The sequence below is a fragment of the Trachypithecus francoisi genome, unplaced genomic scaffold (assembly GCF_009764315.1).
Source record: "Trachypithecus francoisi isolate TF-2019V2 unplaced genomic scaffold, Tfra_2.0 Lachesis_group1, whole genome shotgun sequence".
Classification (NCBI taxonomy): Eukaryota; Metazoa; Chordata; class Mammalia; order Primates; family Cercopithecidae; genus Trachypithecus; species Trachypithecus francoisi.
Genome location: NW_022681454.1, coordinates 89,328,944 through 89,355,978, shown reverse-complemented (window position 1 = coordinate 89,355,978; position 27,035 = coordinate 89,328,944). Strand labels below are relative to the sequence as shown.

Genomic DNA, 27,035 nt, shown 5'->3' with positions numbered 1-27,035 from the left:
CAAATGTTTCTAATTAAAATAAGAGTATGGAAAATTTCTGCAGATTTTTTGTTGTTGTTGTTGTTGAGACGGAGTCTCGCTCTGTCGCCCAGGCTGGAGGCGAGACGGGGTTTCACCGTGTTAGCCAGGATGGTCTCGATGTCCTAACCTCATGATCCGCCCGTCTCGGCCTCCCAAAGTGCTGGGATTACAGGCTTGAGCCACAGCGCCCGGCCAATTTCTACAGATTTTAAACTGACAAAAGAAATACTGATCATTTGCTTAATGACTGATATAAAATGTTTCCAAAAAACAGTATTTTTTTTTTTTATCCTAGGAAAATTGTAGCTGTTAGGGCATTTATTATAATAATGTTTATGTATTCGGCCATAAAGAAAAGGGCGAATGGGCCTGCAGCATATTCAATATTAAAGCCTGAGATTAGTTCTGATTCTCCTTCTGTGAGGTCAAAAGGGGCTCGGTTGGTTTCTGCTAGTGTGGAAGTAAATCATATTATGGCTAGAGGTCATGATGGTAGGAGAAGTCAGAGGTGCACAGAAGTGCACTCAAAGATGGTGCACTTTAATAACCATAGTTTAGTACACATGATAAAAGAAGAATCATCAAACATTAAAAAAAGTCAACTCAAAGCAATGAAGATGCTTAAGTTCCTTAGTTCTCTAAGAAGTAGACACTTTTCTCACACTAGAAAACAAAAGCTTCATTATTTATATAGCTTGCTCATTCACTGAAGCTCAGAATACTGGCAGATATTTGCTTTTTCATCACATGTTCTCTCTGTATCTAAATCTATAGCTCTAGTTGAATCTATGCAACTGAAATAAAGAATTTTCTATTCGTTTGCAGATATTTCTACTAAGGAAAGAAAACTTTAAAAATAAATCTATTGAAATTTTATTTTATTTTATTTCAAGAAGGCAATCCATTTAATATATGCTTGTTTTAATAGACAAATGACAAAAGATAACATTACTAGTAAATAGTTACTTATAACACTGAACTAGGAAAAAATGAGTCACATAGTAAGACCTGACACTTGTAAAAAGACTGTCTTGCCCTTTATTCCACTAATCATAGTTTTGAACATTTATTTTAAGAAAGTAGTTAGACATATAAAATATATATTATATATAATTATTAGAAAGCAAGATACAAAACATATAGCCATTATCATTTCAGCTATATAAAAATTGGAGGAGGGAGAGACATATGAATATATCAAAAAGATTATATTGGGGTACTGGAGTATTAGGTAACATAATTTTCTCCTCTTCTGCTATTAGATAACTTACATTTTAAAAGGTTTCAAAAATATAGTCTAAACTAAATTTTACCTAATATTTAGTCAAGGATATTATTTTGTGGGAAAAAAAAACACCTTCAAAATTATATGCAAATAAGGAACATTCTTTAAGCAGCATTAGTTGTTGAGATAATGACAGTCATGTTTGTAAAGTTTCAAGGATGAAATGAAGTGCTATTCATCTAACCTCAAGTTCAATTACATCAGATGGATGGCATTAAACTTGCCAAGTATCTGCCTTTTGCAACATATTGTAGGTAACTCAAACAAATTATTTAGCCAATCTTGAGCAGTGTAATAGGCATATTGTCATCTTCTTAGCAGGTTGTCAATGGCATATTTGCTAAAACAAATGTGACTTTTGTGGCAAAGTTCAGAGGAGGAAAAAATATATAAATGCTCATCAGTGGAAATTATGTAATGATACAGTTTTGTTAAATGACAGATTATAACAAGATAGGCTATGCAATCCAATATCTGTGTGCAAAATGATAGAAAACAATGAATACAGTACCTATTATGCTTCATTGAGAAAGTCAAATCCACTAAGAAATAAAAATCAATAATCAAATACCTTTTCAAATATTCAACTCTACCTTCCTTTCTCCATAATAGTATCTCTCTGCATATCACGCATAAGTCAGTCAGTCTTCAGCAAAGGCAGTGTAGGACCACACTGACGCATACCTTAGTATGCGCAAACCCTCCTGCTGCTTGTTAGCTAATGAGATAGTTCATTAATTGTGCTGAACCTCAGTTCCCCTGTTTGTAATATATTGGGACTGACAGTAAAACCAACATAATACCCAGAATTGTTGGGAACAGTAAGTGAAATACAGGCTGAGCAAATGATTACAGATTAACATGAAAAAGACAGTGGGAAGGGAGTTTATATGGATGGGATATCTGTTATATTGGTGTTAGATATAATTCACTCCTCAGCATTTATTATTAAAATACACATGTCACTTTTTAAATGGTAATTTAGTGTTACTACCAAAGTTGTTTGCTCATAGACCAAGGACAATTAACAAAAGTTATACAATAGAGAAAAAAGGAAGAGTGTGTTTGGCAGCCTCAAATCTTTAGGAACTTTACTGATTCAAGTTCATCTTGGTTGGTTGTGTAATAAAGCAAAAACTGCAAAATAGACTAGGGATTAGGAATTTAGTAAAACAGAAAAATGGGCAGTTGTGTCTGTATCAATTAGAAGAATTTTAAGGATCTCTCATTCCAAAGCAACAAAGTTCCATGAACTTAAATAGCTCAGAAATCCACACAACCATCAAATTGACTGGTCTCTATTTGCTTTGTTCCTGTCAGTCTCACACTCCACAAGTCTGTGTATGCTATTAACAGTGGGAAATAATTTGAGTGAAGGAACTTTACACTGAAGCACTTTTTGCTTCTCCATAGTAAACATGGTAAAATTTAATTTGCATATGCTTAGATTCTTTAAATGACATTCTGTAGCTTTGAGAAATTTATTTAACATCTTTGAGCCTTGGTTTCCTCAATATAAAAGAAAACAGTATGGCCAAAGGTGAGGTAAAATACGTAAGTAAATGGCATAGCATAATATTGACACATAGTATGAGCAATTATTTGCTTCATATACTTCTCAACATTTTATGCTGTTACAGGTAGTTAAGCATGAGCAGCGCAGGAGAGGGCTCTCCTCCACTCACTAGAAATGTTCGGTGATGGTTTGGCAACTATCGCATTGCCTCTCTAGAAATGATAATTTGGCTTCCAGGGAGAGAATCTCCTGATGGTCCACACATGTTAACATTAGAAGTGTTAATTGAATGTAGGCCTCAGGGAGAAGCGGATTCTTGGGGATGAGTGTTAAGAGGCCAAATGTCGAAGTGTGATGTTTCAAGGACACATACCACTGGAAAAAGAAAGGAAGCCTCAGATAGGCATGCATATAACTCCCTAAACGCTCTGCATGAGCTCAATTCCAAAAGGTAAGGAAAGCATATGCAGGAAGTCCACCCTAAGGAAAGAATTATGGGAAAGAGGCCAGTCTATACGGAAAGAGGCCAGCCTATACAGTTATAGGATCAAGGTTAAAGATCTCTTTTTTGCTGTCATCTACTCTCTTGCAGACCTTCAGGTGTGCACTCAGGTCTCTTCCAAGCAAATTTTCCTTTCTTTCATGTTCTAAAGACTTTTTTTTTTTTTTTTTTTTTAATTTTTATTTTTTATTATACTTTAAGTTCTAGGGTACATGTGCATGACGTTTATATCATGTAGAACTCCCCAATGCAATCCCTCCCTCCTCCCCCCTCCCCATGATAGGCCCCAGTGTGTGATGTTCCCCTTCCCGAGTCCAAGTGATCTCATTGTTCAGTTCCCACCTATGAGTGAGAACATGCGGTGTTTGGTTTTCTCTTCTTGTGATAGTTTGCTAAGAATGATGGTTTCCAGCTGCATCCATGTCCCTACAAAGGATGCAAACTCATCCTTTTTTATGGCTGCATAGTATTCCATGGTGTATATGTGCCACATTTTCTTAATCCAGTCTGTCACAGATGGACATTTGGGTTGATTCCAAGTCTTTGCTATTGTGAATAGTGCCGCAATAAACATACGTGTGCATGTGTCTTTGTAGTAGAGTAATTTATAATCCTTTGGGAATATACCCAGTAGTGGGATGGCTGGGTCATATGGTACATCTAGTTCTAGATCCTTGAGGAATCGCCATACTGTTTTCCATAATGGTTGAACTAGTTTACAATCCCACCAACAGTGTAAAAGTGTTCCTATTTCTCCACATCCTCTCCAACACCTGTTGTTTCCTGACTTCTTAATGATTGCCATTCTAACTGGTGTGAGATGGTATCTCATTGTAGTTTTGATTTGCATTTCTCTGATGGCGAGTGATGATGAGCATTTTTTCATGTGTCTGTTGGCTGTATGGATGTCTTCTTTTGAGAAATGTCTGTTCATATCCTTTCCCCACTTTTTGATGGGGTTGTTTGTTTTTTTCTTGTATATTTGTTTGAGTTCTTTGTAGATTCTGGATATTAGCCCTTTGTCAGATGAGTAGGTTGCAAAAATTTTCTCCCATTCTGTAGGTTGCCTGTTCACTCTGATGGTAGTTTCTTTAGCTGTGCAAAAGCTCTTTAGTTTAATTAGATCCCATGTGTCAATTTTTGCTTTTGCTGCCGTTGCTTTTGGTGTTTTAGACATGAAGTCCTTGCCCATGCCTATGTCCTGAATGGTACTACCTAGATTTTCTTCTAGGGTTTTTATGGTATTAGGTCTAACATTTAAGTCTCTAATCCATCTTGAATTAATTTTCGTATAAGGGGTAAGGAAAGGATCCAGTTTCAGCTTTCTACTTATGGCTAGCCAATTTTCCCAGCACCATTATTAAATAGGGAATCCTTTCCCCATTTCTTGTTTCTCTCAGGTTTGTCAAAGATCAGATGGCTGTAGATGTGTGGTATTATTTCTGAGGACTCTGTTCTGTTCCATTGGTCTATATCTCTGTTGTGGTACCAGTACCATGCTGTTTTGGTTACTGTAGCCTTTCCTGGACACTTACACTCTCCCAAGACTAAACCAGGAAGAAGTTGAATCCCTGAATAGACCAATAGCAGGCTCTGAAATTGAGGCAACAATTAATAGCCTACCCACCAAAAAAAGTCCAGGACCAGATGGATTCACAGCTGAATTCTACCAGAGGTACAAGGAGGAGCTGGTACCATTCCTTCTGAAACTATTTCAATCAATAGAAAAAGAGGGAATCCTCCCTAACTCTTTTTATGAGGCCAACATCATCCTGATACCAAAGCCTGGCAGAGACACAACAAAAAAAGAGAATTTTAGACCAATATCCCTGATGAACATCGATGCAAAAATCCTCAATAAAATACTGGCAAACCGGATTCAGCAGCACATCAAAAAGCTTATCCACCATGATCAAGTGGGCTTCATCCCTGGGATGCAAGGCTGGTTCAACATTCGCAAATCAATAAACGTAATCCAGCATATAAACAGAACCAAAGACAAGAACCACATAATTATCTCAATAGATGCAGAAAAGGCTTTTGACAAAATTCAACAGCCCTTTATGCTAAAAACGCTCAATAAATTGGTATTGATGGAACGTACCTCAAAATAATAAGAGCTATTTATGACAAACCCACAGCTAATATCATACTGAATGGGCAAAAACTGGAAAAATTTCCTTTGAAAACTGGCACAAGACAGGGATGCCCTCTCTCACCACTCCTATTCAACATAGTGTTGGAAGTTCTGGCTAGGGCAATCAGGCAAGAGAAAGAAATCAAGGGTATCCAGTTAGGAAAAGAAGAAGTCAAATTGTCCCTGTTTGCAGATGACATGATTGTATATTTAGAAAACCCCATTGTCTCAGCCCAAAATCTCCTTAAGCTGATAAGCAACTTCAGCAAAGTCTCAGGATACAAAATTAATGTGCAAAAATCACAAGCATTCTTATACACCAGTAACAGACAAGCAGAGAGCCAAATCAGGAATGAACTTCCATTCACAATTGCTTCAAAGAGAATAAAATACCTAGGAATCCAGCTTACAAGGGATGTAAAGGACCTCTTCAAGGAGAACTACAAACCACTGCTCAGTGAAATCAAAGAGGACACAAACAAATGGAAGAACATACCATGCTCATGGATAGGAAGAATCAATATCGTGAAAATGGCCATACTGCCCAAGGTGATTTATAGATTCAATGCCATCCCCATCAAGCTACCAATGACTTTCTTCACAGAATTGGAAAAAACTGCTTTAAAGTTCATATGGAACCAAAAAAGAGCCCGCATTGCCAAGACAATCCTAAGTCAAAAGGACAAAGCTGGAGGCGTCACGCTACCTGACTCTAAAGACTTTTTAAAGAAACTTCCACTCCTGCTCTGAAACTTGCCTCATTCTCTTCGTCTGCTTTATGCCCCTGAGTCAAATTCTTTCTGAGGCAGCAAGGACTGAAGTTGCTATGGACCCATACAGAGAGGCTGCTGGTAACTCATGGTAACTTGGATCTCTACCACTACTTACAATACTTTCATCAATATAGGTTCTGAACATGTTTGGTATTTTACATTTATTTTTACTCTTTCATTTGTACTTAGTTTTAGTGTAGCTGTTTTTTTCTCCAGTCTCATTAACTTCCTATCCATAGCCATTTTCTATTATGAATTGTTCACATTATAAACCATTCTATCTAAAAAATCAACCTTTTTAGAGGGGCTTCAAATTGTATTATTTCATTAAGATGTTTTTCTGGTGAAATGAGGAGAAGCAGATGATCTTAGCACTTCCTAAATTCTTGAAAAGTTTTCGTGGTTTTGTTGAACGTTGTTTCCTTAGTGTTTCTTTGTTTTCTAGACTATTTTAGATTAGACTCAATTTTAACTTTATCTTTTTACTTCTATAATTTCTCTTGATTACTTGTCTTTGGATCATTTGATAGCTCCGTTTTCCTCCACTTATTTTCTTGCTGTTATTCATGGTGATACCCATTTTGTATTTAAGTTTCCTAGGTGACATCCCCACATGCTTGTTTGGCATCTAGTGGTTCCTCCAGGAAATTATATACCTAAACTCATAGTTTTTCTTTCCCCTTTCATTTCTATCTTTCATCTATATAATTTAATAACGTGACACTGTCTTGCTTTATTCTCTAAAAGTTCTCCTAACAAATGTAAGACCAAAAAATACAATATACATTTTATTCATTCCTTCAAATATTTACTAATTGCCTACTTTGTTAGATGCTAAGGCTATAGGAGAACAAGGCCCCTATCATTAAGGAGCCCACCAATGACAGAGAAAAACAAGTAACAGTAAAGCCACATTTGAAGGTAAAAGGGGACACACAGGAAACACTTCAGCTCAAGCTTCTTAGTGGGGATTACAACTGGTAAAATCCTCCTTTTTATTCCTTACAAAAACTATATAAGAGTCCTAGGAATAGCTCAAAGAATTGTAAAGTGAGATGAAACTACATTTTTAAAATCCATCTCCAGCCCATTCATTCTTGTTTTGTTCATCCACTGAGTAAAATATTTTATCAGAAGTCATGAGATATTTCTTGCTGTTTGGATTTAGTGCTTCTCCTCATTTTTGACCATTCTCTCACTCTATATTTGGCTGACTATGGGAGATTTCTTAGTGATATGAAATAGACTTATGGATAAGTATGTAGATATTACATTCACACATGTCATAAAAATGTAAAGATATATTTTAAGTCACTAAAAAAATTGGATTTCTCAGCTGAAAGACTTCAGAAAATGCAACTTCAAAATATGCTACTTTGGTATTGCTAATCACTTCAAATTTGGGGCACTTGAGGTATGGTGGATATAGGCAGACATTTTCTCGGAGCTCCCCTTATCCGGCTAAAGACAGAGCCTCCGAAAGTAATACAGCTGTTGCCAATCTTCTCCCCAAGGGCTGCATCAACCAGAGAAGATTAACTCTTATCACAGGAGACGAAGACAAAAAGTCAGCACCACACACAGACCAACTTTGTCACAAACCACCATGTATTCTTCTGAGGGCCCATTCATTTTTCCCACTTACTCTCCTATAAATTGCCAACATCCCCTTCCCCCTCAGCCCTATAAAAATGGTATATAATTATAAATCTTACTTGGTTTTAGCGTGTTCACTTGTCTTTCCTGCAATGTCCTGGTGCACACGATAAATTTGTGTAACTATTCTCCTATTAATCTGCCCGTTGTCGGATTATTTAACAGAGTCAATTATTAAACTCTCAGAGGGCAAAAGAAAATTCTTCCCTCCCCTACTCAGCTTTAAGATAAGATACTCAAATTGTTATCTTTTCATCTCTCTGATAATGCTGTCATGATTTTACAAGTAATAATGTGTTTAACTCAAATATAAAGGGTGTCCATGAAATAGGACATGGTTACTAAAATGACATTAAATGTGTCTGTGATGCCCTATACCCTTTTTGATGAAAGCCACCATTCTCACTTCCAAGGCTGGGAGAAGTGGCTGTAGGTGATTCCTCTAAAATAAATTTTTCTGTTTTGTTATCATTACCCAGTGTAATGCCTGTAGGGCATAGTTAAATTGCTATCCCACCTTGACTCTCCTAAACTTTAAGAATAGGAGGTCTGTGGTCAGAAGTTCCCAACCTGACCAGACCAGTTGAAACCAGTGGTATCCAAGATGGCAGCTCACTTGACCTCTGAAGAAACTCTAACTTTATTGTAATCTAATTTCCATGCTAAATGAAAGTCCTGTCAGTGCCATGACAGTTAATCATCATGATAATGACCAGAAGAAACCATAAAAGGAAGGCAACACTCCAGTTCTGAGATTTTCTCTGCCCTTTCCCCCAAAATACATGGATATTCTTCCCCTTGTTTTTAATGTTCAACACGTTAATTAAAGTAGCCCTCTATCTGTGACTTTCCAGCTCTCAGGAGCTGAGAAGTTCATTTGTGAGCTGTGCTCCCGCTTCTCAATTCCATGGCCATCAAATAAAGCCTGAACTGCTTGAGGCTCATTTTCAGTTTCACATAATGGCTTTGCAACACTGAACAGGGAAAGACCCCCCCCAATTCTGGGGAACCGGCTTTGCCAGTAACACTATCACAGGAGTTTCTGCCCTGACCACCCAAGTCTGACTGCTACTACCAGATGAATGGTAACCAATCCATAAATAGTAGCTATTATTTTTATTTTGGTATTGATATGTAGCAAAAGTGAACTGTGTTATCCTATTTCATAGCACTAATATGTTCATAATCTCTCTGTAATTTATAAATCTGTTTCATATAATAGGGAAAACAACATGTGCATGGAGTCGGACAGATTTTCCTCTCAATCTTAACTGTCATGTATTACACAGAATTAAACAAATCACATAATTCTCCTGAATTTTAGTTTATTATAAATGAACTGGGAGTAATAATATTTATTTCTCAATTGTATTATAAAAAGTAAAGGCAATAATAAACCTAAAACATTCACAGTACCTGTCAAAGGTTAGGAGCTCAGTAGCTAGTGGCTATTGTTATTAAAATTATGTAAGCCTATCTTCCTTTGCTTTCTTGAGGACAGACACCACTCCAATCCTTCATCATGTTAACACTCGCTCCAGTCAAAGTCCCTGGCTCAGACTGACTTTCAAATTTTTAAACATACTTTATTGTAAAGTAGATCATTACATGGCTATTTATATACATACTATTAAATAAAGGAGGAGGCCATTGTTTTGGACTGAGCTTCTGTACTAGACTCCAAAAGACTGAACCAAAATGGAGTCATTCATGTTAAGATCTATGTCATCAAACTGAAGGCAACTTATTTTTCTGTCCTTCCAAGAAATCATGCAGAGGTGATAGCCAAATCCCAAACATGCTAGTTTTATTGGGCATAATAAGGAAGTTTACTCCACTTTAACTCTTACAAGAAAAGTAACATGAAGTAACCTGATGTTAAACAATCCACTTTTTTTTTTTTATTCTTTTAAGTTCTAGGGTACACATGCACAATGTACAGGTTTGTTACATATGTATACATGTGCCATATTGGTGTGCTGAACCCATTAACTCATCATTTACATTAGGTATATCTCCTAACGCTATCCATACCCCTTACCCCCTCTCCATAATAGGACTCAGTGTGTGAAGCTCCCATTCCTGTGTCCAAGTGATCACATTGTTCAGTTCCCACCTATGAGTGAGAACATGTGGTATTTAGTTTTCTGCTCTTGCAATAGTTTGCTGAGAATGATGGTTTCCAGCTGCATCCATGTCCCTACAAAGGACACAAACTCATCCTTTTTTATGGCTGCATAGTATTCCATGGTGCATATGTGTCACATTTTCTTAATCCAGTCTGTCACTGATGGACATTTGGGTTGATTCCAAGTCTTTGCTATTGTGAATAGTGATGCAATAAACATACATGGGCATGTGTCTTTATAGCAGCATGACTTATAATCCCTTGGGTATATCCCAAGTAATGGGATGGCTGAGTCGAATAGTATTTCTAGTTCTAGATCCTTGAGGAATCGACACACTGTTTTCCACAATGGTTGAACTAGTTTACAGTCCCACCAACAGTGTAAAAGTGTTCCTATTTCTCCACATGCTCTCCAGCACCTGTTGTTTCCTGATTTTTTAATGATTGCCATTCTAACTGGTGTGAGATGGTATCTCATTGTGGTTTTGATTTGCATTTCTCTGATGGCAAGTGATAATGAGCAGTTTTTCATATGTCTGTTGGCTGTATGAATGTCTTCTTTTGAGAAGTGTCTGTTCATATCCTTTGCACATTTTTTGATAGGGTTGTTTTTTTCTTGTAAATTTGATTGAATTCTTTACAGGTTCTGGATATTAGGCCTTTGTCAGATGAGTAGATTGCAAAAATGTTCTCACATTCTATAGGTTGCCTGTTCACTCTGATGGTAGTTTCTTTTGCTGTGCAGAAGCTCTTTAGTTTCATTAGATCCCATTTGTCAATTTTGGCTTTTGTTGCCATTGCTTTTGGTGTTTCAGACATGCCTTGCACATGCCTATGTCCTGAATGGTATTATCTAGGTTTTCTTCTAGGGTTTTTATGGTATTAGGTCTAACATTTAAGTCTCTAATCCATCTTGAATTAATTTTCATATAAGGAGTAAGGAAAGGATCCAGTTTGAGCTTTCTACTTATGGCTAGCCAATTTTCCTAGCACCATTTATTAAATAGGGAATCCTTTCCCCATTTCTTGTTTTTCTCAGGTTTGTCAAAGATCAGATGACTGTAGATGTATGGTATTATTTCTGAGGGCTCTGTTCTGTTCCATTGGTCTATGTCTCTGCTTTGGTACCAGTACCATGCTGTTTTGGTTACTGTAGCCTTGTAGTATAGTTTGAAGTCAGGTAGCATGATGCGTCCAGCTTTGTTCTTTTGGCTTAGGATTGTCTTGGCAATGCGGGCTCTTTTTTGGTTCCATATGAACTTTAAAGCAGTTTTTTTCCAATTCTGTGAAGAAAGTCATTGGTAGCTTAATGGGGATGGCATTGAATCTGTAAATTATCTTGAGCAGTATGGCCATTTTCACGATATTGATTCTTCCTATCCATGAGCATGGTATGTTCTTCCATTTGTTTGTGTCCTCTTTTATTTCATTGAGCAGTGGTATGTAGTTCACCTTGAAGAGGTCCTTTACATCCCTTGTAAGTTGCATTCCTAGGCATTTTATTCTCTTTGAAACTATTGTGAATGGGAGTTCATTCATGATTTGGCTCTCTGTTTGTCTGTTACTGGTGTATAAGAATGCTTGTGATTTTTGCACATTGATTTTGTGTCCTGAGACATTGCTGAAGTTGCTTATCAGCTTAAAGAGATTTTCGGCTGACACAATAGGGTTTTCTAAATATACAATCGTGTCATCTGCGGACAGGGACAATTTGCCTTCTTCTTTTCCTAACTGAATACCCATTATTTCTTTCTCTTGCCTGACTGTCCTAGCCAGAACTTCCAACACTGTGTTGAATAGGAGTGGTGAGAGAGGGCATCACTGTCTTGTGCCAATTTTCAAAGGCATAAGAATGCTTGTAATATGATTCAGCATGATATTGGCTGTGGGTTTGTCATAAATAGTTCTTACTATTTTGAGATACATTCCATCAATATCGAATTTATTGAGAGTTTTTAGCATGAAGGGCTGTTGACTTTTGTCAAAGGCCTTTTCTGCATCTATTGAGATAATCATGTGGTTTTTGTCTTTGGTTCTGTTTATATCCTGGATTACGTTTATTGATTTGCGTATGTAGAACCAGCCTTGCATCCCAGGGATGAAGCCCACTTGATCATGATGGATAAGCTTTTTGATGTGCTGCTGGATTTGGTTTGCCAGTATTTTATTGAGGATGTTTGCATTGATGTTCATCAGGGATATTGGTTTAAAACTCTCTTTTTTTGTTGTATCTCTCTCAGGCTTTGGTATCAGGATGATGTTGGCCTCGTAAAATGAGTTAGGGAGGATTCTCTCTTTTTCTATTGATTGGAATAGTTTCAGAAGGAATGGTACCAACTCCTCCTTCTACCTCTGGTAGAATTCGGCTGTGAATCCGTCTGGTCCTGGACTTTTTTTGGTTGGTAGGCTATTAATTATTGCCTCAATTTCAGAGCCTGCTATTGGTCTATTCAGGGATTCAATTTCTTCCTGGTTTAGTCTTGGGAGAGTGTAAGTTTATTTGCATAGAGGTGTTTATAGTATTCTCTGATGGTAGTTTGTATTTCTGTGGGGTCGGTGGTGATATTCCCTTTATCATTTTTTATTGTGTCTATTTGATTCTTCTCTCTTTTCTTTTCTTTTCTTTTTTTTTTTTTTTGAGACAGAGTCTCGCTCTGTTGCCCAGGCTGGAGTGCAGTGGCCAGATCTCAGCTTACTGCAAGCTCTGTCTCCCAGGTTTACGCCATTCTCCTGCCTCAGGCTCCGAGTAGCTGGGACTACAGGCGCCCGCCACCTCGCCCGGCTAATTTTTTGTATTTTTTAGTAGAGATGGGGTTTCACCGGGTTAGCCAGGATGGTCTCGATCTCATGACCTCGTGATCCACCCATCTCGGCCTCCCAAAGTGCTGGGATTACAGGCTTGAGCCACCGCGCCCGGCGGTTCTTCTCTATTTTCTTCTTTATTAGTCTTGCTACCAGTCTATCAATTTTATTGATCTTTTCAAAATACCAGCTCCTGGATTCATTGATTTTTTGGAGGGCTTTTTGGTGTCTCTATCTCCTTCAGTTCTGCTCTGAATTTAGTTATTTCTTGCCTTCTGCTAGCTTTTGAATGTGCTTGCTCTTGCTTCTCTAGTTCTTTTAATTGTGATGTTAGTGTGTCAATTTTAGATCTTTCCTGCTTTCTCTTGTGGGCAGTTAGTGCTATAAATTTCCCTCTACACACTGCTTTAAATGTGTCCCAGAGATTCTGGTATGTTGTTTCTTTGTTCTCTTTGGTTTCAAAGAACATCTTATTTCTGCCTTCACTTTGTTATGTACCGTGGAGTCATTTAGGAGCAGGTTGTTCAGTTTCCATGTAGTTGAGCGGTTTTGATTGAGTTTCTTAGTCCTGAGTTCTAGTTTAATTGCACTGTGGTCTGAGAGACAGTTTTTTATAATATCTATTCTTTTATATTTGCTGAGGAGTGCTTTACTTTCAACTATGTGGTCAATTTTGGAATGAGTGTGATGTGGTGCTGAGAAGAATGTATATTCTGTTGATTTGGGGTGGAGAGTTCTATAAATGTCTATTAGGTCTGCTTGGAGCAGAGTTGAGTTCAATTCCTGGATATCCTTGTTAACTTTCTGTCTCATTGATCTGTCTAATGTTGTTAGTGGGGTGTTAAAGTCTCTCATTATTATTGTATGGGAGTCTAAGTCTGTTTGTAAGTCTCTAAGGACTTGCTTTATGAATCTGGGTGCTCCTGTATTGGGTGCATATATATTTAGGATAGCTAGCTCTTCCTGATGAATTGACCCATTTACCATTATGTAATGTCCTTCTTTGTCTCTTTTGATCTTTGATGGTTTAAAGTCTGTTTTATCAGAGACTAGGATTGCAACCCCTGCTTTTTTCGTATTCCATTTGGTTGGTAGGTCTTCCTCTATCCCTTTATTTTGAGTCTATGTGTGTCTCTGCATGCGAGATAAGTCTCCTGAATACAGCAAACTGATGGGTCTTGACTCTTTATCCAATTTGCCAGTCTGTGTCTTTTAATTGGACCATTTAGTCCATTTACATTTAAGGTTAATATTGTTATGTGTGAATTTGATCCTGTCATTTTGATGTTAGCTGGTTATTTTGCTCGCTAGTTGATGCAGTTTCTTCCTAGCATTGATGGACTTTACATTTTGACATGTTTTTGCAATGGCTGGTACCTGTTGTTCCTTTCCATGTTTAGTGCTTCCTTCAGGGTCTCTTGTAGGGCAGGCCTGGTGGTGACAAAATCTCTAAGCATTTGCTAGTCTGTAAAGGATTTTATTTCTCCTTTACTTATGAAACTTAGTTTGGCTGGATATGAAATTCTAGGTTGAAAATTCTTTTCTTTAAGAATGTTGAATATTGGCCCCCCACTCTCTTCTGGCTTGTAGAGTTTCTGCCAAGAGATCTGCTGTTAGTTTAATGGGCTTCCCTTTGTGTGTAACCCGACCTTTCTCTCTGGCTGCCCTTAACATTTTTTCCTTCATTTCAACTTTGGTGTATCTGACAATTATGTGTCTTAGAGTTGCTCTTCTCGAGGATTATCTTTGTGGCGTTCTCTGTATTTCCTGAATTTGAATGTTGGCCTGTCTTGCTAGGTTGGGGAAGTTCTCCTTGATGATATCCTGCAGAGTGTTTTCCAACTTGGTTCCATTTTCCCCGTCACTTTCAGGCACACCAATTAGACATAGATTTGGTCTTTTCACATAATCCCATACTTCTTGGAGGCTTTGTTCATTTCCTTTTACTCTTTTGTCTCCATACTTCTTTTCTCACTTCATTTCATTCTTTTGATCTTCAATCACTGATACTTTCTTCCAGTTGATCAAGTCAGTTATTGAAGCTTGTGCATTTGTCACGTAGTTTTCGTGTTATGGTTTTCATCTCTGTCAGTTCTTTTAAGGTCTTCTCTGCATTGTTTATTCTAGTTATCCATTCATCCATTTTTCAAGGTTTTTAGTTTCTTTGCGCCAGTTATGTAGCTCCTCCTTTAGCTCTGAGAAGTTTGATCAACTGAAGACTTCTTCTGTCAACTCGTCAAAGTCATTTTCCATCCAGCTTTTTTCCATTGCTGGTGATGAGCTGCATTCTTTTGGAGGGGGAGATGCACTCTTTTTTTTTTGGAATTTCCAGGTTTTCTGCACTGCTTTTTCCCCATCTTTGTGGTTTTATCTGCCTTTGGTCTTTGATGATGGTGATGTACTGATGTGGTTTTGGTGTGGGTGTCCTCTCTGTTTGTTAGTTTTCCTTCTAACAGTCAGGACCCTCAGCAGTAGGTCTGTTTGGGTTTGCTTGAGGTTCACTCCAGACCCTGTTTGCCTGGGTATCAGCAGCGGAGGCTGCAGAAGATAGAATATTGCTGAACAGCAAGTGTTGCTGTCTGATTCTCACTCTGGAAGCTTCGTCTCAGGGGTGCACCCTGCTGTGTGAGGTCTGAGGTGTAGGTCTGCACCTAGTGGGGGTTGTCTCCCAGTTAGGCTACTCAGGGGTCATGTACCCACATGAGCAGGCTGTCTGTCCGTTCTCAGATCTCAACCTACATGCTAGGAGATCCACTGCTTTCTTCAAAGCTATCAGACAGGGGCATTTACCTGTGCCGGGATTTCTGCTGCTTTTTGTTTAGCTATACGCTGTCCCCAGAGGAGGAGTCTACAGAGCCAGGCAGGCCTCCTTGAGCTGCGGTGGGCTCCACGCAGTTCAAGCTTCCTGGCGGCTTTGTTTACCTACTTAAGCCTTAGCAATGGCGGGTGCCCCTCCACCAGCCTCCCTGCCACCTTGTAGTTAGATCTCAGATTGCTGTGCTAGCAATGAGGGAGGCTCCATGGGCGTGCAACCCTCCAGGCCAGGTGTGGGATATAATCTCCTGGTGTGTCGTTTGCTAAGACCCTTGGTAAAGCACAGTATTAGGGTGGGAGTTACCCAGTTTTCCAGGTGTTGTGTGTCTCAGTTTCCCTTGGCTAGGAAAAGGGATTCCCTTACCACTGTGCTTCCCAGGTGAGGCGATGCCTCGCTCTGCTTCAGCTCTCGCTGATCAGGCTGCATCAGCTGACCAGCACCAATTGTCTGGCACTCCCCAGTGAGATGAACCCGTACCTCAGATGAAAATGCAGAAATCACTCCTCTTCTGTGTCTCTCACACTGGGAGCTGGAGGCTGGAGCTGTTCCTATGCGGCCATCTTGTGTGCGCCAACAATCCACTTTTTGTATTAGCTTGTTTCCTTGTTCCTGTTCAAAGTAGCTTATAAAAAACAATTGTTGGGCTGAGCATGGTGGCTCACACCTGTAATCCCTGCCCTTTGGGAGGACGAGGCAGGTGGATCACGAGGTCAGCAGATCGAGACCATCTTGGCTAATATGATGAAACCCCATCTCTACTAAAAATTAAAAAAAATTAGCTGGGCATGGTGGCGGGTGCCTGTAGTCCCAGCTACTCGGGAGGCTGATGCAGGAGAATCACTTGAACCTGGGAGGTGGAGGTTGCAGTGAGCCGAGATCGCACCACTACACTCCAGACTGGGCGACAGAGTGAGACTCTGTCTCAAAAAACAAACAAACAAACAAACAAACAAAGAAACAAACAAAAACAATTGTTTTGCCATGCCCAGAGGAGGACCTTTTGCAAATCTTTATATGAGATGCCACCAATTCATAAATTGCTAATAAAAGCCAATTAGATCTTTAAACTAAATTTGTTGTAATTTTGTTTTTCACAGGCTATACTTGCACATACACCAAACACATATTTCCTCTTCTTCATATTATTAATTTCCACAATAATTCAGGAACATGTTTTGTATTTTTTTTTTTTTTCTAAGTCTTTGGCTATCATTATGTCCCACTGACTACTTAAATTGTTGTGCTTGGTAAATTACTCTAAGTACTGGAATCTTGATTAGTATAACAAAAGAAGTATAAAATAAAGAAGATAGTTTGTAAATTGTATGACATAGTGTATATAATAAATTTAAAATGTCCAAAATATTCAACTATTTAACTTTACGTATAAATTTATTTCAACTACATGCCTAATTTGATCACAATATGGTGGAATATTTTAAACTCTATTTATGTCTTAAAGGTAAAACATCTTCCTATTGGCATTTAAATCATAGAGCAATTATTTTCTTACATCCACGCTGTACTGCAATATGACAACTCTTTGTGATAAAGACTTTAACAAATATGTACTATTGCTACAGCAAATTTCATTGAATATTAAAGATTATATCTTTTTGGCAGCTCTTCATCAGGGTACTGGAGTGTGTAAGAAACTGGAGGCAATCCCCATTACGTATCATAGGATAGTGTCACATTCACACTCTACATCTGCCTCACAGAGCTGACTAGGAAAGTAATGACTGCTGAGATAAGCCTTTTCTGGAATATATGCAATTAATTCTCCTGAAAAAAGAAGGAAAGTAGCCTGACACTTTAATAATGTTTAAGTATACCTAATCTATTACTTTTCTGTTCGTAATGTTTCCTAAATATGAAAAAGAAAGAGGATTTGAAAGTACTTACAGCTGTCCATTTTTATGTAAATCATCCATGGAGCTATAATATTCTATTCTAAAATGACTAGCATGAAATAATACTATAAATTATAATAGAATGTAGAGCAAGTGGGGAATTACTTTTAAGATATATTCATGATATGATTTTCAGGCACAAAGAATGTTTCTTTTATCATGCAGGAATTATTCTGTTATTAAAGTATCAAGGACATACAATTTTATTCAATTTGAATTCTGAAAGTATTTTAAAATCAAATCAAAATTACTCTTCGCTCTAGATTTCTGATAAAGTGTTAGTTAGCCATATGTATTTCTTAGTCTTTTATTTTTAGCTTCCCCTTTTTTATTATGCATAGTAACCTGATTACACGTAATGCTATACTTTCAGTTTTTCAATTGCCTTCAATTTTTCAAAAATCATCATTTCTACAAGTGTCTTTATTCAGTCCCATGCTTTGCTATTCAATTGTTAACAAATGAGCCGAGAACTTCCCTTACAATTAATAAAGTAAATGACATTTGAAAGGCTGGAGAAACATGATTGTTTATATGCTTACTTACACTCAAGTAAGAATATAATTTTCAATATTTGCTTTGAGTGAGAACAAAGCAGGTTGAATAACACGAAAAGGGATATAAGTTTTTGAACTTTTTTTAATGAAGGCTGGCTTTCTTGAGTTAATATTTACATTACAGGAGGAAAAAGTGTTCAACTCAATGATGTATCTATTATAATGAACACCTGAAAAACTTATTTTTAACGGTCCTCTTCTAAAACAAAAACATAGGATTAAATAATAATATTGCATTAAATTAATATTAGTAATGGCCAAAAAAGAAATGAAGCTAGTTAAAACTTGTCTTTAACTTTGCGTGTACTATTATGTCAAAAAGTAAAAAGTAAATTTTAATAAATATAATATTTGTTTAATAAAAAATGAGTCTGCAAAAGATACCATAAAAGTAATTACTAAATCACGCTCTTGATGTAACATTTATTTTTTAATTGTGCTTTGATTTTAAAAGAAAAATTAACATTTTAAAATAAAAAATAAAGTTGTTTTAAAGATATTATTAAAATTCAGTAAAATATGTAATTATAAACTAAAATGTCCAAACATCCCCCGCAAAGTAGATAGTTCACAGTTCACACACTATTCTTTTGTTTTGAATCTTAAATACAATAAATACTCCAAATGGTTACTATTAACTGACAGAATTTAAATATTTCAAGTTCCGTTTCTCTGTCTTTACAATAACTATGCTCTCATTGCTTATTTTGAATCTATATTTGAATACATTAATAAGTAGTACCTCAAATTTTAGAAACACAAACAGTTTCAAGCTACTTGGAAGGTCTGACTTAAGATGACAAACGTAACTCTTAAATTAAAAATTTGTAGTAGAATCCTTGAGTGTTTCAGCTCCATAGCTGAAATATCTCCTAGTTACACTTCCATTTAAAAATGCATTGTTTACTAAAGGACAGGTAATACAAAATGTGATAATTGAAAAAAAAATTAAAGTGTGTGGGGAAAAATCTGTGTGTGTGTGTGTGTGTGTGTGTCATTTAAAACTTAATTGTAACCTACAGTTAGAATTCAGACCCACAAAAAATCTTCTCAGGAAAGAGTCTCTCATTATCGACATGTTTTAAATTTTTGCCTCTGATAATATTCATATATTATTCCCACAGTCAGTGTATTCCCTTACTGCTTAAAAAGATGTGGTGGTGAAGGCAACTGTTAAATTTCACTAGCATTGGAAAGTATAGATGCTCTAATGTTAGTAAACAGAGGAAAATTATGAAGGAAAACATAATAAGTATTTTTGTTTTGCTTTTTTGTTTAAATCATGTTATTTAGGGCTGTATTAAAGTGTTTATTTTACAGAGGGTTAATAAATTTACTTTTTCAGAAACTCTATTTTGTTTTTACGGTGACCATTTGAACTGGCCTTTTAAATAGAAACACTTTTTTTTTTTTTTTTTTTGAGGTGGAGTCTCACTCTGTCCCCCAGGCTGGAGTGCAATGGTGCGATCTCGGCTCAGTGCAATCTCTGCCTACTGGGTTCAAGCGATTCTCCTGCCTCAGCCTCTGCAGTAGCTGGGATTACAGGTGCCTGCCACCATGCCCAGCTAATGTTTTGTATTTTTAGTACAGACGGGGTTTCACCATGTTGGCCATGCTGGTCTCAAACTCCTGACCTCATGATTCGCCCGCCTCGGCCTCCCAGCGTGCTGGGATTACACGCGTGAGCCACCAGGCTCAAGATCAATGAGCCAGCAGGTTAGGGCCCAGTCTCTCTGCTTCCAAGATGGTGCCTTGAAAGCTGAGGGAAGGAATGAACCCAGCCAAAACACCTATGTTTTCACAGAAATATACATAAAAAGCTGTATCTGATATATTTTACCCAGATCAGCTAGAAAACAAAAGTGTCTGACGGGAAAATTCTGAATAGTAGAAACCATAAAAGTTCAGAATTACAAACTGCTGACAATTTACATTTGGTAGTGTGATTATCCACACAAATCTGTTTAACATTTTTGAAAGTGTATATGTAAATTGTCATCCAAATCAAAACAGTAAATTCACAGCACCATCTACTAACCTTAATTAGGACAATTAAATTCTATTCTTCACAGTCATAGAACGAACTAAAGTTATTATGTTTTCATTCGTAAGCCAACTCTAACTTACTTAAAAAAATATTTTGAATCAATTTCTTAACAAACACCAAATATATTTTCTTCAATTTCTGATGTCCTATGGTACACACTCTTCATCCATAGTGTAAAACCATTTATAAGATTTTTGAAACCACTTATAAGATTAGTAATCATTTACAAGAATATATCCATCCCCCAAAACACAAGGCTGAACTTTACCATCAACATTTATGACAAATCTCTCTAATTTATTTTAGTCACCTGAGGATAATATTTACAATGTCCTTCAGTATCATATGAACAATAAAATTATGTAGCATTCTTCAACATAATCTTCACTAAATAGCTGAGGGAAAGACACTTAAACTTTCTCAGAAGTGAGAAAAATATTTCTCTGTTTTATATCATTAAGTGTAATAAACTTATGATGCAAATGTTTAAATACCTTTTATTATAATTAATTATGATTAAGTATGCATACTTTTAGCTATTATGTTTAGACTTTTGGTCTAAATCTATAGCTATGCTTTAAATATCTTAATAAATTAAATTAGTAAAATCCCTAAAACTTTCTGTCGGATAAGAGAGATGTATTTCTAATATTCAAAAAGTCCAATATATTCTATGAAATAAATAGAACCTATATTTTAAAATATATATCCAAACATTTAATTTTCAAAAAAGTCCTCCCATTATTTTTGATTCTGAATGTTGGTTCTCTTCCATGCCCTCAATTAGCTAATATTCTCTCTAATCACCATGATGTGTAATAATTCTCACTGAGGTGTGTGTCACAGCTTTTGTTCTCATTTCCCACCCTGTTTAACAGTTCACAGTAGTTCTTAGCAATCATCTTGTTCAGTTTTTTGGTTTGTTTGCTTGATTTTGTTCTCAGCTGTGGTTTTTCATCAAATAAAATCTTATGGAATATAATGATATGCATTAAATAAAAACTGCTTATTGATTGAAATGATAATGTAATAAGTAATGACATGCAAAAAACAATGAAATAAGGACTACTATCATTAAGTGGGTGGAGAAGGGAAATCCACGGGATCCCTCTGCTGCTCTTATTTCCCCCAACACACACTGATCACAGAATTAAAACCATTAAACACATCAAAATTCTTCATTTATTACCCAAAGAAGTAGTCTGATTTTTTTTCTGATTATACAAGTAATATATTTGTTATTAAAATGATACACTATCACATTAAAGCAGAAATTGAACATTCTGATTTCTCAAAGATAAATACTATTAATTATTCTAGACTTTCTATACAACGTATATTTTCACATCATGTTATACAATATGCTGTTCTAAAATCTGCTTTTTCCCTCCCCTTAATAATTTTATAAGCAACATAGCTATAAAAATATATAATATATAATACAGTTATATAATATAACTATGCTACAATCTATCAAATTCACTATTGATAAATATGTAATATTTTTAATGTTATGGTCCTATAGTCTGAGTATGCCCCCCCCAAATTCTGGCATTGAAAACTTAATCCCAAACAGTGTTGGGAAGTCCCACCTATGGAGAGATGTTTAGATCGTGAAGGCTTCCACTCTCATGAATATACTAAAGCTGCTATAAAATGGGCTTGCAGGAGAGTATATTCATACTCTTCTGCCTTTCTGTCATGTGAGGACAAGCATTCCTTCCCTCAGCTTTCAAGGCACCATCTTGGAAGCAGAGAGACTGGGCCCTAACTTGCTGGCTCCTTGATCTTGAACTTCCCAGCCTCTAGAACTGTGAGAAATATATTTCTGTTTTTATAAATTGCCACAAATTATCCAGTGTGTATATTTTGTTAGAAGAGCACAAAACAGACTAAAACATATGGTAATATTATCTGACAGTTGAAGAAACTAACACCCAAATAGAGAAAAATACCTAAATCTGGTCACATAGGCAATTAAGATTAGAGGTAGGACAAGAAACTCATATCCCAATTTTCCATATAAACATATTGACTCACTTTTCTCCTCAAGTAAAGAAAGCTAAGGTCCCAGGAAGATGAAGAGGAGAAATTTTTCCTTTGGTCTATTTCTTATTTAATGCAGAGGAGATTTTGTTCTATTATAGAACAGTTGGGAGTAGATGTTCCATGCTGTGAACTAGTTTCCTCTCTGTTTACCACACTACAAACTTCTGGCTACAGAATATATTTCTCGTTTTCTCCAATTAGTTGGCCTCGCACATATATAATCCCAGGACACTCTAATAATCTAACATTTAATATCCCTTTGGACATAATAAAACAATTACAAGTGATTATTTTTATCTTGATCTGTTGAAAACAGTAAAGCTCACCAAGGTAAGTAATACATAAACATTTCAGGGATAATAACTTCTGATTTTTAAAAATTGTTCTTAAGAGTACAAACAGCTTATTGTCTTCTTTTTAAAAAGAAAAAGAAAGAATAAATTGGAAATATGGCTATAAAATACAAAAATACATTCACATTAGAAATGCAGTTAATAATCTGAACAGTTTTACCCAAACAATATCAATATATAATCTTAAATCAAAATTATTATCTTCAGTTTCTTAGTATATTTATGCTTTGTGAAATCTACCCACCCAGCAATGAAAAACAATTAAGCCAACGTAATAATTTTGAAATTATAGGGTAGAAAAGAATGATAATTTTTGAAGTGTGCATTTAACGCTGGAAAAAAATATGTAGTAGAACTCTCCAGTTTTCCACAACTGAACTTCCTAATATTAAACAGTCAGGAGCACAAAGAGTATGTGCTATGTATTGAATTGTTACTCCTGCTCCATAATTCATATATTGAAGCCCTGACTCCCAGTGTGATGATATTTGGAGATAGGACCTTTGGGAGATGATGAGAGTTTTGATGAGGCCATGAGGTGGGGCCATTATGATGGGATTAGTATCTTTAGAAGAAGAGACATCAGAGGGCTTGCATGATCTCTCTTTCTCTCTCTCCTCTCTCTCTCCCTGTGTGCATGCACCAAGGAAAGACTGTGTGAGCACATACTAAAAAGATGGCCATCTGCAAGCCAGGAAGAGAGCCCTCACTACAATCCAATCACTCTGGCACTCAATCTCAGATTTCTAGCCTCCAGAACTCTGACAAATAAACTTTAGTTGTTTAAGCCGCCCCATCTATGGTATTTTGTTTTGGTAGCCTTAGCAGATAAATATAGTGTACAAACAGTTACATATTTAATAGCCCAAGGAAAGGTGCCTCCCTTGTGCAGGAGTTTTTTTTTTTTTTCCTGCCCCGCTTACCTATAAGTACATGCTTTTTCTATAACATACCATTTCATTGGGAACTATACATTTAATCTAATATTTCTATAGCAGTGGTTCTCATCTGGAGGCAATGTTGCCCCCATGGGACATTTGGCAATGTGTAGAGGTACTACTGGCATCTAGAGGAGAGAGGCTAGGGATGCTGCTAAACATCCCACAATTCACAGCACAGACACCTAAAACAAAACGCCACTAGCACTCTTGTTGAGAAACCATGCCCTAAAAAGAAATGACTAAAAAAATCTTGTATTTAAATGACTAAAAACCTTGTTATGGCCCGGAGTGGTGGCTCACACCTATAATCACAGCACTTTGGGAAAACGAGGTGGGCAGATAATTTGAGGTACGGAGTTCAAGTTCAGCCTAGCCAACATGGTGAAACCTCGTCTCTACTAAAAATACTAAAATTAGCCAGGCATGGTGACATGTGTCTGTGATCCCAGCTTCTCGAGAGGCTGAGGCAGGAGAATCACTTGAACCCAGGAGGTGGAGGTTGCACAGTGAGCTGAGATCATGCCACTGCACTTCAGTCTGGTGACAGAGCAAGACTGTCTCAAAAAAAAAAAAAAAAAAAAGAAAGAAAGACAGAAAAGAAAAGAAAAACATTTCTTTTGTTCTAGATCCATTCTATCCCTAACTTTTTACAACTCCTCTCACTACTGATGAGGCTAACTGAAAAATATAAATAATCAAAAAATTTAAAACTTTCTTAATTACTAATTGGGAATAAAGCCTTTCTCGGTACAATTACATATAATTTCATTCTACAATGTACATGTAGATACAATTGCTTGTGATAATAACAGTGGTCAAGAAATCAGAAACTCATGAGAAAGAATTAAAAACTGAATCAGTTCTAAATTATTAAAGATTATGAACCTGTAGTATATAGATGGGTACAACTCAACTGATTTCTAAACATTTTTGAAATTTTCAATGTAGGTAGAGCATAAATGTAAAATTTAACCTCCACCATAACAAAATGTCACAAGTTATTTATTACCAGGACCAGAAATAGTAGGACCAAAATTTTCCATGGATGCAAGGGGTTTGCATTGGCCTATGTGATTGGCATTTCTCATCCATGTTCCAAATCCAGTTTGAATGACAATTTTTTTTCCAACCATGTTTCCTCTAAGTAAAATTCTTGAATCATCAATTACATACTTCCCCCTAAGCTACAATCCTTTTTAACTAATAAAATAAACTATATTTTCAAAAGTTAACATTTTTCCTGTTTAAGTATTCAAGATGATATGAAAACTACAATAACACAAAATTCAAATGCTGCTTGTTACCTGAGAAATTTTAGAAACTAAGTAGCCAATTTGAGTAATTCAAGTATAAAGAAAAGAAAGAAAAAAAAACATATAGGAGTTTTTTAGATGGAGGTATACTAAATTTTTAAAATTGTAACTATATAGTACTGTCTTTGAAAGTAATCATTTTCTTTTTCATTTAATTTAGCAAATGAAGGTCTGATTTCTTGTATATGAATGTTTTAAAACTGATCATAACTAATGCTGAGAAAAAAAGAATACTCTTTTCTGAGTTAATTATCCAAATCCAAAATAAGCACTCTCTGACAAAGTAATAAATACTCCGCTATGTTAAAATTGATTATTTTATCCATTATGTAATATCTATATGTGATATTTAATCAACTCAAAGATATTTTTGTATGCCACATAAAAAAGCATTATTAGATAATATGTACCTAAAGGGCTATATTTAAATAAAGAAATGTTTTCATTATGTAATATATAAAATTGACACTACAATATGTTACTTATAGGTTTATAAAAGGTTATTTTGGTAATGTAACACATGTTCCTTTTGTCTGTGATACTGCTCTTTTCCTAAGTACTAGTTTATAAGTCTGCTAAAGCCACAGTAACATGTTCATGGAACCAATGATCAGCATCCAATCATAAAATACTATTTAAATAAAGGTCAAGTTTCAGGGAAAACATTGTTAGTTGTGAAGAGTCTATAAATTATGCTCTGAATTTCTCTAATATCTCACTAATATGTTAGGAGTCCTCAGAAGTTTGATGGTCTATAAAGTCTGTTTTGTAATTTAATTGTGTTCAATAATTACATAATAAACTACTGTAAGTCTTAAATAATCATTAAAAATATGTTGAGAAGGATTTGTTTCCTGCTCTTAATAATGAGTCAGGGTCTCTCTTACTGCATGATTTTCTCTTTAATCTATTGTTAGTGTAAAAACTAATGATGAATTAAAAATATCTCTTCTTATTTCTTTCTATTTAACTCTTGTTTTAGAGTACTATCTTTTAAAATGTATATCCAGAGTGCACATTTTATTGTAAAATATGGTTAATATTCATAAATAAATAGAAAACACATACTTAGAAAAAATAATGCCCACTGCTCTGTCTGCTATCTACCAAATGTATTTTTATATTACGAAAGTATACTTCCTACTTTCTTTTATGATATTACATTAAGGGCCGGGCGCGGTGGCTCAAGCCTGTAATCCCAGCACTTTGGGAGGCCGAGACGGGCGGATCACGAGGTCAGGAGATCGAGACCATCCTGGCTAACACGGTGAAACCCCGTCTCTACTAAAAAATACAAAAACTAGCCGGGTGAGGTGGCGGGCGCCTGTAGTCCCAGCTACTCGGGAGGCTGAGGCAGGAGAATGGCGTAAACCCGGGAGGCGGAGCTTGCAGTGAGCTGAGATCCGGCCACTGCACTCCAGTCCGGGCGACAGAGCGAGACTCCGCCTCAAAAAAAAAAAAAAAAAAAAAAAAAAAAAAAAAAAAAAAAAAAAATGATATTACATTAAAAGCCATACTCTAAAATCTGAACCACACACACTTAATATTTTTGTATAATTTTTACATAATGTGGGAACTATATAATAAATTAACAAGAAGTCTCATTAGGTTAACATATTTTTGATGGCTTTATAAAAATAAAACGTAAAATCTGGTTTTGTTTGCTAGATTAAGTATTTTGCTTTATATTATAGATCTGTATCTTTAGGTATAGCTGTATGGAGTTAAATCATGCACTTGACAAAAACAGTGTGGCCTAAGCCTTCCAGATTTCTGACAGATACAAATGAAATATTTAATCCTGGTTCAGTGATATGTTTCTGGAATCATACACTTTTCCACATAGATTATAAAACATCATTTCTATTCTTTAGCTTGTCAAAGATCTACGGTTTTCATGACAGAATTATAAAAACTGATCATCAGATTGAACCACTGGAAGGATTTACAAATAACTAATGCCATTGGTGTTAATAAATAAGGGTGTGGAACAAATAACCTTGCAAGGAAAATACACTCTGTGGGCCAAGTATTGTTATTACTTACCAGTTCTTCCTGAAGTTGGGAAATGAGTTCATCCTTCTCTTTCAGCTGCAGCTTGAGCATCGAGCATTCATCTTTCATTATATCCTATAAAAACATCAAAGAGATGGCATAATAGGCTTAGCCCTTTTGCTTTGCTCTTTATAAGGAAAGTCAGCTTCACACAGTGGGAGATAATTGCATC

At 36.2% G+C, this 27,035-nt stretch overlaps 1 protein-coding gene and 1 long non-coding RNA gene across 2 annotated transcripts in view; one reads left to right on the top strand and one right to left on the bottom strand.

The window, feature by feature from the left end:
- Window positions 1–27,035, bottom strand: part of CCSER1 (coiled-coil serine rich protein 1) — an 870,293-nt gene that overhangs the window by 185,570 nt on the left and 657,688 nt on the right. Inside the window, exon 8 of the mRNA XM_033214831.1 lies at window positions 26,855–26,938. Within this exon, the coding sequence (XP_033070722.1) occupies window positions 26,855–26,938 (84 nt within the window). The remainder of the gene's footprint in view (window positions 1–26,854; window positions 26,939–27,035) is intronic.
- On the top strand, window positions 275–27,035 carry LOC117085679. The gene is made up of 4 exons (XR_004438048.1): window positions 275–529; window positions 12,027–12,037; window positions 13,394–13,398; window positions 27,025–27,035. It is a non-coding gene; the product is annotated as an uncharacterized LOC117085679 (long non-coding RNA).